This window comes from Hipposideros armiger, unplaced genomic scaffold (assembly GCF_001890085.2).
Source record: "Hipposideros armiger isolate ML-2016 unplaced genomic scaffold, ASM189008v1 scaffold_53, whole genome shotgun sequence".
NCBI lineage: Eukaryota > Metazoa > Chordata > Mammalia > Chiroptera > Hipposideridae > Hipposideros > Hipposideros armiger.
The window spans coordinates 1,321,418-1,334,869 of NW_017731403.1; the positions used below are offsets into that span (position 1 = coordinate 1,321,418).

Below are 13,452 nucleotides of genomic sequence, written 5' to 3' on the forward strand. Positions count from 1 at the left end.
GCGGCGGCGGCGGCGGCGGCGGCGGTGCTCGTGGTGTCGGCCCTTGGGCGGATGTTGACATTGTGTTGTTGTTATTGCTGACGGTAATGGCGGCGACGGCCGGGACCCCATCTCCTGTGTAGCCGGAGCGGAGACCGCCAAGAGCCAACTCCGCGGCCTCTGAGCCCGCGGCAGCGACTCCCCTCAGCCTCCGCCGCCTCGCCAGCCCATATCCCAGCCCCAGCCCCTGGAGTCAGGTCCCTCTGGGCAGGGGGCCTTGGAGGCTCAGGATGGCGGATTTCGACGAGATCTATGAGGAGGAGGAGGACGAGGAGCGGGCCCTGGAGGAGCAGCTGCTCAAGTACTCTCCGGACCCGGTGGTGGTCCGCGGCTCCGGTCACGTCACCGTGTAAGGCCCGGAGGAGGGTGAGGGAGAGGACGGGAGGCTCAGGGCTGGGCCGGGCCCCCCCTTACTCCCCCGGAGCCCTCTTGCCCCGCAGCCCGTCTAGTGTCGGGGGCCTTCGGGAAAGTAGGCGATCAGGAAGTGAGAACTTGCTTTATGTTCATTTGTTTCGGTCTCGGAAGTGGGGATAGACCCTGTGCTTCCTCCCCACACACCTCTGAGCAGGCCCTACAGGCCTGGGGCGATGTGACGGATCCTGGGAGCAAAGGTTTTTCTTTAGGGTCTGCCCTTCGGGACACCCCTGCAGCTTCGGGGTGGAAGGACACGTATTCGTGAGGTCCCTCCCCCCTTGTATTTTCATGCAGTTAACCTGTGGTGCTCTCCCCTTGTCTGGGCCTTGAAGTCTAGTTGACATACGGCTCCGAGGCCAGATCTGGGCCCTGTGAGACCCCAGTGACAATCGGTAATGACTATCAGCCCCCTGTCGTTGTGTGTGTATTTTCACGCATACCCGCAGGTCTTCCCAGTTTCTTGCAGAGTCAATTTCTGCGGAACTAATGCAAGTGCCGGCAATTGTATATAATAAAAATGTATAGATGAACATATATTTTAAGACATGCAGAACGATCTATGTCCACAACTAATTTTTTTTTTTTAATCTACGTGATGGACACACGGCTCAGGTTACTGAGGGTTCTCTGTAATCTAAGTCCCTCTTTTGCGTATGAACTCTGGGGTGACTTCTTTTGATAAGGGTTCCTGTAAGTCCGATTAGGATAATTTAAAAGTACGATATTTAAACAATGAGGAATGAGAGCCTTCTGAAAGGTCATGACTAATAAAGGAATGTGAGGAGTTGAACCAAATAATGAGCTGTCCGGAAGCAGGAAGTTTTGTAATGTTTCTCGGAGAAGTCCAGAGTTTTGTACAACTTGGACTGTTTATACTCTTTTTCATTTTAGATCCCTTGTTTAAATCATAGATCAGACTTCCATGCTTGTGAGCTATCTCCACAGTTCACGTTTCTAGTAAAATAAAAGGGCCTGCAAATCGAAACTAACAGTTTTCATTATATTTTGGTCTAGGGTGAGTGTGATGTGCAATGAATAACTTTTAGTGAAACAGTAAGACTTCTCATATAAGATTGTCATCAAAATCCTTGCATTTTTCAATCCATGGTATGACCAGCCATGTTGTTGTTTGGGTATGCTTATATAATGTTTTGATTTCTCTAGCACCTGTTAGTTTATATTCAGGTGACTTAACAGGGTAAAAACACTGCATAATCGCTGTCACAGCGCCATGAAAAGACAATGGAATTTATCACCACAATAACAGTTACTTAGTGTTTTAACTGTCATCACCAGCAGAATTAAGAATTATAACCAAATATCATGGATATTAAATCTTTCTTGAACATATTTCACAGAACTTTTTAGTCTCATAGTCAGTCATTTAATTTTTAATTTGACTCTTAGGACAGTTTTACATTGTTTTAAACCTAATGAGTATATGGGTGCTTAAAGGGACTTTCTAACTTTTTCATGCTATCCGCCCACCCTTCCCCCTGCATTCCTCATGTCACAGCAAAGCTGGCAAGATTTTATTAAAAAAGGTGCAGCTATAGTTATAATGTTTCCTCCATTTAAAGGAAAGAAAGGCTAAGCACTTTGTTGGGTAAATGGAAAACAATAGGCAAAGTGCTCAGAACCAAATAGATGATAAGTGAATATGATTGTAGTTGGCTACTTAGAAAGGTTAACAGATTGGGAGAGAATTATTAGTGGTTCTCTATCTTAGCTGCCCAGTAGAATTACCTGGGGAGCTTTAAAAAAATACCCCTGCCTTTGCCCCAGACCAAGCCAATTGAATGCCAAGTATCTGAGTGAGAGTCCCAGGCATGGATAGTTTTTTTTTTTTTTAAGTTCATTGGGGTGACAATTGTTAGTAAAGTTACATAGATTTCAATTGTTCACTTCTGTAATGCAGATAGTTTTTTTAAAAAGTCCCTCTGGTGATTCTTTTGTGTAGCCAGGATTGCAAGCCACTATTACAGAGTAGTATGAAGAGGAACTGTATGCCACCAGGTAACAGTAGCCCTTTCTACATTGAGAGTTAATATTTCTGTGATTTCCCTCAACCACTTCCCTCTCTTCCTGTTACCTTGGTTCTAGGCTCTGGGCTGAAATCTAGTCTGCCACTTCTTGGGTAAATTATTTATCTATGCCTCTTCTGTTAAGATAGGTATAGTGATAGTCCCTAACTTTTAAGATTATTAAATAAGACAATATATGCAAAGAATTCATCACATTGTGTGGTAGTAGGCTGAATAAATATTAGCCTTTATTAATTATCTCCCACACATATAGGGTTCCACGTTGAGAAATATAGGTGTAAAGCAGAGTGAGTACTAAGAAATCTGACCTGCCATTCTCAAACTTAACAGTGATTCACTTTAGTCTTATTTTTCCATTTCGAAACAATTTGTATGATGTTAAATTCTGTGAAATATTTCAGTGAGAATTAATAATCTTTCTGCATTGAAAATCTAAACCTGTTTTGTGGTGACATAGATAAGTATAGTAATAGTAATACAAAACTTTTTTTACATGACTGTCATGCATAATTCACAGGCATGCTATACCAACAGGTAGCCCAGTTAGCACCTGTAAAGGTTTTTGAAATTAGTGCTCATGGTCAGTTTTTCTGGCCTTCAAATATAAATAGAAGAGCTGTTAAAACAGTTATAGTAAGATTGGTTAAGTTTATCACTGCCTCTGGGTCCCCCCTCCTTTTTCTTTTCTTTTTTTGTTTTACTAAGGAGCTGTTGCGAGCAGTCTTCCCTTACCAATTTGAAAGTAAATGATAGTGCAAACTGAATCATCTGTAATCCACATCAGTCTGAAAAGATATGGATCCATCCATATGTGTTTTTCATAGATTTCACTTTTAAGTATATCTTTATAATTGAGTATTTCTACTCTCCCCTACTGTAATATATCATATTACAATATTATTTGTATTTTAGAAATCACTGTATTCTCATATGACATGATTTGGCATTGTCATTATAGTGATGTGAAAAATGAAAAAGTAAGTTCCTTTCCATTTCCTTCTACACAGGCAGGTCTTGGTTAGTTTGGGGGGCATAATCAGATTTTTGGTACATAAAGATGTAAAAGGTATAACTTGTCTAAACAAAGTCTCATGTGGTTTTTAATTCAAATATTTTCATATTGACCCTAAATCAGACTTATACTTTGTACTTCCGTCATGATTTCTTTCAAGTATTCTTTCTTGACTTTCTTACGGATGAGCATAATAATTTTCTCCATTGTTACATTTGCATGTAGTGATATGGAACAAGATGGCAGCTGTAACGGAGAAATCTTGTGCAGAAGCGTATTTTGAGAAAAAGTGGTATTTGAAGGAAGAGAGGGAAATGATAAATTCCTGTTATTGTATAATATTTATGTACATGTAATTTAAAAGACTTGAGCTCATGCTTCAATTAAAAGTAGATTTCCTGTTTATGTGTGTGTGGCGGGAGAGGGTTCTCATTTTATTATGTAATGAAGATGAGGAATAAAGTGATGAGCTTATTAGGTAGTATTGGCCAGACTGATTAATATTTTTAAATTATGGAGTTCTTTACCCCTCAAAATAAATTTGGACAAAATATAATGATCATTTGTTGAAGACTTCGATCATTTCACAATGATGATAGCTAAAGGATGTTAATCTAAAAATTTAGAATTTAAAACTAGTTTTAGGCCAGTATTCCCTAGCTAATTGATCATTATAACTGACACCATTTGCTCCTGTCTTACTTCATGCCCTCCTATCTCAGAATCAAACTTGGGACTTTCCTAGGTCATGTATTATCTTTGACTTCTAACTTAAGCCCTGTCATAGAGCCAAGTTATTTTACTGAGGGTTGTTTCTAATATTTTTTTCTAATTTCACTAAATTATCATGTCTTTATGCCTTCACTTTGTTCTGAGGCATAATCTTCCAAATATTGCCACAAATAATTCCTCATCCTTCAGCACCAGTTTTCATCAATGGCCGTGGGACATCACTTTGTTTTCATCTTAGGTATGCTGTGGAAAATTGAAAGATTTAGAAATGTGACGTGAAATGAAAAGAATGTGGAAACTACTTTGGGGTACGATAGGATCTTTGCATAGGAGACATCACAAGAACACCTTAGTATGTATTGAACTTTTTAATGGTAGAGTCAATAAAAAATGGTCGTCTTGAAGTGTATCAGTATTTCAAGAGTGCTACTAGATGCTGTGGTTAGCAACAAGAGAACTAAGCATGATTTACCCAAATAACAGAATCACTTCAATTAAACAATTTTTAACTTTATAACTCCCAACTTCTTCCCTATGTGCAGACTAATATATAAGGCACATTCCATTTTTAAAGATTTACCTTTTTGTTTTGAGATTTTTGGAGACCTTATTGATATTTCTTTTATTAATTTATTTAAAAATGTTTATTAAATTTATTGGGATGACATTGGTTAGTAAAATTAAACAGGTTTCAAGTGTACATTTTTATAATACATCATCTATATATTGCATTGTGTGTCACCACCCAGAGTTAATATTTCTGCATAAGGCTGTAAAATTCTTTGAGGGCAGGGATGATTCTTATTGGCCTTCATTTCTCCACTACTTAATATGCTGTCTAGGATATTATAGGTCCTGAAATGTTCTCTGAATAAATGAGGTAATTGCATACATTTTCGGATCTTGTTAGAATTGCCAAAGGACTAACTTTCTTCCCTTTCTGTACCTCCTAAGGAAGGCAAATAATACTTTACAGTTGAATTTACAAAATCACATTCAAAAGATAAATGGCTTGTTTTTAAACAAAGTTTGGTAATTGTGAAGAAATTGTACATTAAGGTAGACATTTTTTTCCCAGAGATTTTTCTTACTCCTTATAATTTGAAAGGACATTAGTTTGATATATAAAAAGCATTGAATATATCTTTGATAATACAAAGAAAAAAAATGCTAAACATTTTAATTGGACCAACTACCAAAACTTCTCAATGGGTTAACTTTCTTGAAGAAATGAGAGATATGGTAGTAAACTGAACTTTCAAAATTTTACTGTATTTGAATATGAAATTCACATGGTGTTTCAGTCCAACCAGTTCAGTGTTGGATTTTTGCCTACCAACAGATGTGAAATTGACTAGTACTTAAAATTTAATATGCCTAGCTAAGTGGAATACAGGGACTAAGTGGTAAAAAGTAAATTATATGAAATTACTTATGATGAAATAATAAAATATTATTCTAAGTAACAATATTACTCTAAAGAATAATTTAAAGATGAGAACTGCTCTTGAAGTCCAACTTGAGTTTATATTCCTACCAGATTAAAGGGCAGATGTTAAACCAACTATATACTCAGAAGGGACTTTTTTAAGTCTGTAGTATCTGTTTGGTTTAGCTTTCTAATCTATAAAACTAAGATTTCATTCTCAATAAAATTAAGCTTTAAATATAAGAAGTAGCAACAGGTGCTCTTAGGTATCCTTCTCTAGTATCTTCCGTATAGGATTTTTTTTTGGTGAGTTTTCATAATTTGTTTCAGAATCCATTTATAAAATCAGATCTTATATCAGTGTTTCTGTGTTTATGCAGTCTAGCTTAATCCCAGTGCACTTGCCTGGTTATCAGCATCACAGGGCATTTTTAAAAACACATTTTAGGTTCTTACCCCAGACACCCCCAATCAAAATATTTAGAGGAACAGCGTAGTAATTTGTATTGTTAGTAAGAGCTTAGGTGATTCTCATATCAGATATTTTGAGAAAGCAATGGATGGTATTGTGGAAAGAGGGTGGTCTTTGATGTCAAGCAGATTGGTTTCAATTCTCATCTACTTCCTAACTAACCATTAGCTTTTCTAAACTTTAGTTTCCTCATCTGCAACAGGGATAATATCTACCTTGGAGATTTAGGTGTGTGAGTCAGAAGTAATTTATCTAATGATCTAGACCCATAGAAGGCATTCAGCAAATTATTACTTATATTTTGATGTTTATCCATGCACATTTTTTTGGTTAATCTTTACCATTTTCTTGGAAATTAATCTGAAAAGTGACATAAGCTTTCCTGTTTTAAAACAAGATCCTGAGCATAATCAGAATTATCTGATTGAGTAGAGGGAACATTTAATCAGAAGCAGATATTACAGGTTGGTATACAGTGATTTTCTTAGAGGATGTTAAGATATTTGGGGGTTTGAGGATTTTCTGTAAATGTCACTTTATTTTGAATTTCACATGTGGGCTTTTGCTTTCTGTTTACCTTTTTTTCTTTCTAACTGATCAGCTTTAGGTTGGAAATGAGACAAGTAACCTTATTAGAACTATGTATAAATTAAGAGAAGTTGGTTCTGAATGCTGGATTTAGATGTTATTTGGTGGATTTAAAGATATTTGTTTCCTCAGAGTATTGTTTTGCTCAATCCTTCATTATCAGCTGCCTTAGTGAGGTTTCCTGATAAGTTATTTAACAACTAATTATTAAATTTTATGGTAGGTATTATGTATGCCCTGGATATATAGTTATGAATGAAACACACATAGTTCCTCTGCCTTCATGGAGCTTAAAACTAGTATATAAATTATGTCTTGGAAAATTACCGTGAAGAAGATCAATTGAGTGCTGTGATTGAAAATAATGTGATTAGGGAGAACCTCTCTGAGGAGGTAACATTTAAAAAGGATGGAAGAATCCTGTGAAGAGCACCTCAGTTCTGGAGAACAGCAAAATAAACTTGGTTTGCCTTAGAAACTGAAAGGCTACTCTGTATTGTGGCCAGTCTATAGTGAACAAAGGGGATAGATAGTGCCTTGAAATGAGGTTGGTGAATTCAGTAAAAGGGGGGCCAGAAAAGATTATAGAGGGATTAGACAAACTGGGGAGAGTAGTTAGTAGGCTATTGGAACACATGAAANGCCGGCCTGTTGTATATGCTTTCTTAAACAATTTTTTAAAATTAAAAAGTGATATAAGTCTTCTATTGTAGGACCTTGTGATTATGAAATGTTACATAGAAGGTGCTTGATAATTGTGATTGGAATGACTTTTCTGAAAATATAAATGAACTTATAAACTTGTAATAGGGAGGAGTAAAATAGATTAAGTTTAATGTAGTTTATCTTTTTGTCATATTTGCCATTCTTTGAAAATAGTTTATATCTTATATCAATTCTAAAGCCATGAGTATTTTAACCATGATTCAAGAAAATTTCTTTTAGGTAATTCCTAAAAGATGTAGATGTAATACTTGTCTACATTTTCTTTCATACCATTTAAAGGACTGGCGATTAATAGGTATCGAATGATAAAACAGTTGTTGGTAGCACTTTGACAATCCGCATTGAAAAAAAAAACTTCTCATCTCCCTTTTTCCTTCTGCTTCACCTTCCCCACTTTTCCCTACATTTTTCTTCTCCTGCCTTAATTGCTTTTACATACCAAGGACACTTGTTACAATTCATAGTCATTACTTATCTCCACCAGTACCTAATATTCAAAGCTAGGGGGGAAAAAAACCATCTATTAAAATAATGTGCTTTAAAGTTAGATTTTAAGGTATAGGTGGTAGCCCAAATTAAATGAACCTTGTTTTTCTTTTGTTTATATAGTGCTAGTTAACATTCAGCCTCTTATTTAAAAAAAAAAAAAAAAGACTGTTATTTCAAGGAAAACTACTTATAGCATTTGTTATCAATAATAAAATTCCAGCTTTCGGATGAAAATTAGAATTTTGGAAAACTTGTATTTGCCATCATGAGCTTGAATGTTCCCAATACTTAAAGATCTTTTTGATGAGGTCAGTGGTCATATTAACAACAATGGTGATCCCAATATCATAAAATGAAATGTGTCAGCATTTTATAAATGTATGAAGTTACAAAATCAGGTATGGGTAAAATAAAAAAAAATCATTCAAAATGTAAGCTATGTCAATGGATTTTAATTTAATAGAATATTAAAAGTTCATTGATATAGTTTAAGTTTCCTCCTTGCAAAACCATAAGAGACTATCACTTGTCAAATTTGGTATAGTATCAAAGAAAAATATAGACAATTTTCCAACTACGTATTTGGCAAGGTCCAATTTTCTTCATAAACCTCAACCAAATGAGCATATTGCAACAGATTGAGAGCAGGAAGAGATGTGAGAATCCAGCTGGGACCCATTGTCAGACATTAAAGAGATAGGTGAAAATGTAAAACAATAAATACTTTCCTCACTAAAAATTGTTTTGAAAAGTAGTTATTTCTCATAAAAATATTTTTTAGCATAAAAGTGTCATTTTTGTTAGCATATAATATGCTCATGCATGAATAAATTTTTAAAATGTTTTAGATATCTTAGTTCTGATGTTTAATCCAAAATATTAATAAATGTAAATCACATAAACTTCGGCTCACTAAGGTCCTTAAGGATTGAAGAGAGCAAAGAATTCCTGACACCAGGCATTTGAACACCGCTGTAGCATATTCCAAATGGAGGTGAGGAAAGGGTGCCTGATTATCATGGCTCATTTTGCCTGTAGTTATAAAGTACTTGATTTGAATATTAACTGTCTTGTGTAGAGATTTTTAAAGGGAAAGCAAATGCAGTTGGGGTTTACCCCTGTGGGCTGGGGAGTCTCCAAGGCCTTCAACAGCAGCATCTTCTTGACACTTCTTCCAGGTATTCTTGTGGTAAACCCAAGCAAGGGGGAATGGAAAAAGCATCAGCACCAAGTTAATGGCTGGTGGAAAAGCTAAGCACCCTCATCTAGTGTGAATCATGCCACTGGTAATCTTTCTGGGACATTCTTTTGGGGTGAGATAAAGCAAGAGGGAAAATTGCTCTGTTCCTCAGCTACAACTTAACAAAAAGTGTGACTGAAGAGGAACTGAGTGCTTAAAGAGTGTCCTTGGAATTGCAAGTTCTTACTTGGAGGAATAACTAACTACTACCCTGACTTAAAAGGAGCCCTGAGCTGCAGGGACAGCAGGGCAGTGAGCTGGTAGTGCTGCTCCCTGGGCAAAGCATCAAAACTTAGCCGGTGAGGAAGTGAAGTACCCAGGCTCTGGAAAGAAAGGAAGTTAGGGTTTAAACTCATACTGGCCTGCTCCCTCCAACTTAGCATATTACCTGGCAAGCTGTACGTATTTGATAAAATAATTTAATCTTTTAAATATTTAATGGCTGGGAATGTAAGGAAGACATTTCTCTTTAGGTGACTTGGAAGCATCTGGTTGTTGCTTTTCTAAAAAATTTGAAAGACTAGTTGGAAGGAGAGGCTTAATTACAATAATAAACATGGTTAAAATAGAAACTGTTGATTGGAGAAAACCTCTAGACCAAGGGAGATAACCTAAAAGAAGGAAATTTATAATTGAGAAGGTTGAATACTCAATAAACATTTGTTGAACTGCATCTTATCTGAGGGAAATAGATGAAAAAGAAGTAGGACAGTATGTAGAGACCTCAGTAAACGCTATCAGCAAGTACTTCACACCTCTTTCTCATGGGAGGACCTTTCAAGTTGGAAGTGAGTAGAGGCTTTTCCAAGTAGTACCACTAGGCAGAAAATAGATTTATCTCAGTTTTCCAATTTTAGTATGAGAATGACATCAATGCCAGAGTTATAGTACAGTAACGGATGCCAGTTTATGTTTAGTGTGAAAAGAACTTTGGCTTGGATCTCGGTAGTTGTATTGTAATCTTTTTCATAAATAGTATCCATTGTTTATATAGATAAATTAATGTTATTTCAATGCTGCTTCTAAATAATATATAAAAGTACTTAAGATGATAATAAAATAATTTCAGATGCCATGAGCCACATGTGTGGAAGTTTAAATCATGATACAAACTACAACCTGACCCACAGAAATGTTTTATTTGACTTGCACAGTTTTAAAGAAATTTTACATAGAAATATGGTTTTCCAGTTCCTCTTGGAAAAAGAAAATTATCTAATCTGTCAAAAGTGGGTCTGCCTTCTAGTTTGACAGTAATCAGCTGGATCTGACCCATGACATGACACTACACACACACACACACACACACACACACACACACACACACACACACACACACACACACACACACANGGCAGCCCAGCTCCAGGTTGAGCTGTTGTTCAGCATCTTAGCTGTAGAGGGCAGTGTCACTGGCCCTCATATGTGGGATCCGAACCGAGGCCTTCTGGCATCCCAAGCCAGTTCTTAACCAACGTGCCACTCGGCCGGCCCCTGTTGGGGAATATTAAATTATACGTATGTGCTTAATAAACAGTAAAGCTTTATATACTGCAAAAAACTGTGCTGATCCTCATAGAGTTGATTAGCTGGATGGGGCCTTAGAAGATCCCCTATTACCCCCCCCCTATATTATTTACTCTTGTCATGCCCTCTTCTAAGCATTTCACATGTATTAAGTCGTTTAATCTGAAGAGTAGCCCAGTGGAGTAGGTACTATTATATTCTCATTTTACACACGAGGAACAGTTAAGTGACTTGTCCAGGGTCACACAATAAGCGGCAGGGCTGAGAATAAAGGCAGGCAGTCAGGCTCCAGGGCCCATTGTTAATCACCAAACCAACCTGCCTCTGTGTGCTTCACTAGCACCCTCTGTGTACTCTTCTGGGGGCACAGCACAGAATTACAATTGCTTGCCTTTGTGATAAATAAGCTACTGGAAGGCAGGGACTGTATCTCATTCACACACACACACACAACTTGCGCAATGCCTGCCGTGTGGTTGGAGCTCAGTAAACATTTGTTGAACGAATAAATGAATAAATGTCCTTTAGGGAGATATCCAGGAAGTCTGATACCTGCACATCCACTGTGTTCTTCCTTCATCTTTTCTTGGCCTAGCTACGCTCATTTCCTTCAACCATTTCCAATAGGAGATAGTTGAGCATTTCTCACTGTCCTTGTTGCCCTCCTTTGCACTTTCTCAACTTCAAGAATGAGCCATCTAAAATAAATAGCTGGGGTGTAAACACTGTCCTTGGAGAACAGTCTGACCAGTGCTGGGTCCAGTATGACTCTCCTGTCCTGCGCCCACAGTTTATGCTCAATATCCATGACTAAGGAGCCCACTCCTGCCCATGAACTATTCCAAAGCCTGGGCAGGTTCTTGACAATGACACCAAGGTGATTCTTGGGACTTCACTAGTGGTCTAGGCAAGTAAGAGGAATCCATTAAACTCTCCCTGACCGCCCCTGCCTTCCTTTCTCTCCCCCTCCTCTCCCTGGCTCGCATTATTCCCTTTCCTTTTGTTGGAGGAGTCAAGAGATCCCCTAAAGTCTTAATGGAAGAAAACAGGTGACGGTTGATGAGGGCTTTGGTGCGGGAAACTGCATCTTCCAATCTGGAATCCAGGAATTTGTCAGTTTTGTTTCATGTTAACTACGGTGAGTTTTCTTGTAAGAAAAAAAAAAGCATCAGCATCGCTGGCCTCACATGTTAGGCTATATTTAAGGGCATGATGGGACAAGGTGCTTGAATTTTGGCAAGTTTTGAAAAATTCTGTATTAAAATGGACAAAAAATGTTGGCACAATGTCTGTGGGGCTCACGAAATTGGGGAAGTACAGACTCTGGCTCTCATCAGACTAAAAAAACTGACGAAAAGCGAGATTATTAGACAAACTGGCCATCAAACGCACAGTCAAGCCTCTCTCCACCAGGGGTTTCCTGTTTCGTTCTCTTGGTTAGAGATTGCTTTGGCGAACCTCGCGCCCCACTGGACACTCAGAGCTCTGTTCGCGGAGTCGAGGCTAGCGCACCCGGCCCGCAGCGCCACCCCCTCGCGGGCCCGCGTTTGCCGGAGGGCGGAGCGGCGCCGTGGGAGCGCGCAGCCGAGGCGTTGTCGGCGGGTGGAGGTGGAGGGAGGCAGGCGGCCAGGGAGCGCGCGAGGCCTCACAGACGCGCGCCCGCGCGCCTGCCCGCGCTCCCGGGAAGTCTCGCGATACCTTCGCCTGCTGCTCCCGCTGCGGGTGGCTCTGGCTGTTGCTGTGGTTGCCGGAGTTGCTGCTGCTTCTGCTGCTGCGGCGGCGGCGGCGGCGGCGGCGGTGCTCGTGGTGTCGGCCCTTGGGCGGATGTTGACATTGTGNTAGTATGAATGTAATACATGATTTAAATAATTAAGTCTTTGATTTCAAGTGTTTATGAATAAGATTGTCCTTTCACAGAGCCAGATGAACCCAAATGTTCAGATTTTTTTTTTTTTAAGATTTTTATTGGGATATTGGGGGATGGGAACAGCGCTGGAGAAATGGGGGAAGGGGAACAGACAAGTTGCTGTCCTTTTGTTCTTCAATCTAGTTCTATAGAGGGCAGTGTCACTGGCCCTCATATGTGGGATCTGAACCAGGGCCCTCTGGCGTCCCAAGCCAGCTCTTAACCAACGTGCTACTCGGCTGGCCCCTAAACGTTCAGATTTTGGTCACACGGTTTAAAATTTTAGATTTTTTCTGAGATATATGTATATCTCCAACTTTAGGGGTTCTGTTATCTTCTGGGTGAACATAAGTACACTTTCAGTTCTAGCCCTTCTTTGAGCCACATTGATATTCAGATGTATATTAAGGCAGCCAAATTCATTTAAAATGTGATTTTTATGCATTAAAAAATTTAAATTTTATAGTTATAACTTCATCTCCCAAAATATTGATAGTTAAAAAGCTGATTCAATTGAGCTCAGAGTGCAGCCTTAGGAAATAAGTGCTGTTGCCATCTATTTAATCCATGTGTTCAGTGTGAATTTGAAATTTCTAGTTCGTATGTTCATAGGTCTTGTGATATCTATAAGACAGAATTTTGTGAGCCTATAGATTTGTACAGGTTGAATATCTCAGAACCCAAAATATCCACAACTGAATTCATAGTCTTCCCCCAAATCAGTTTCAGTTTCAGCCTTCCCATTCTCAGTTGATGGCAGACCTGGCATGCTACTTGGTTAGATTAAAAAATATATAACACATCTTTGATATCCCTTTTCCTTTCACTGCATT

The 13,452-nt window shown here is 38.6% G+C and overlaps 1 protein-coding gene across 2 annotated transcripts in view; it reads left to right on the forward strand.

The window, feature by feature from the left end:
- Positions 1 to 13,452, forward strand: part of CHIC2 (cysteine rich hydrophobic domain 2) — a 35,880-nt gene continuing 22,428 nt past the window's right edge. The window contains exon 1 of one of the 2 annotated variants that reach the window (XM_019640910.1): positions 1 to 388. In XM_019640910.1, coding sequence (XP_019496455.1) covers positions 270 to 388 — 119 coding nt within the window. In that variant the 5' untranslated portion in view covers positions 1 to 269. The remainder of the gene's footprint in view (positions 389 to 13,452) is intronic. The other variant, XM_019640911.1, reaches the window with a different exon arrangement.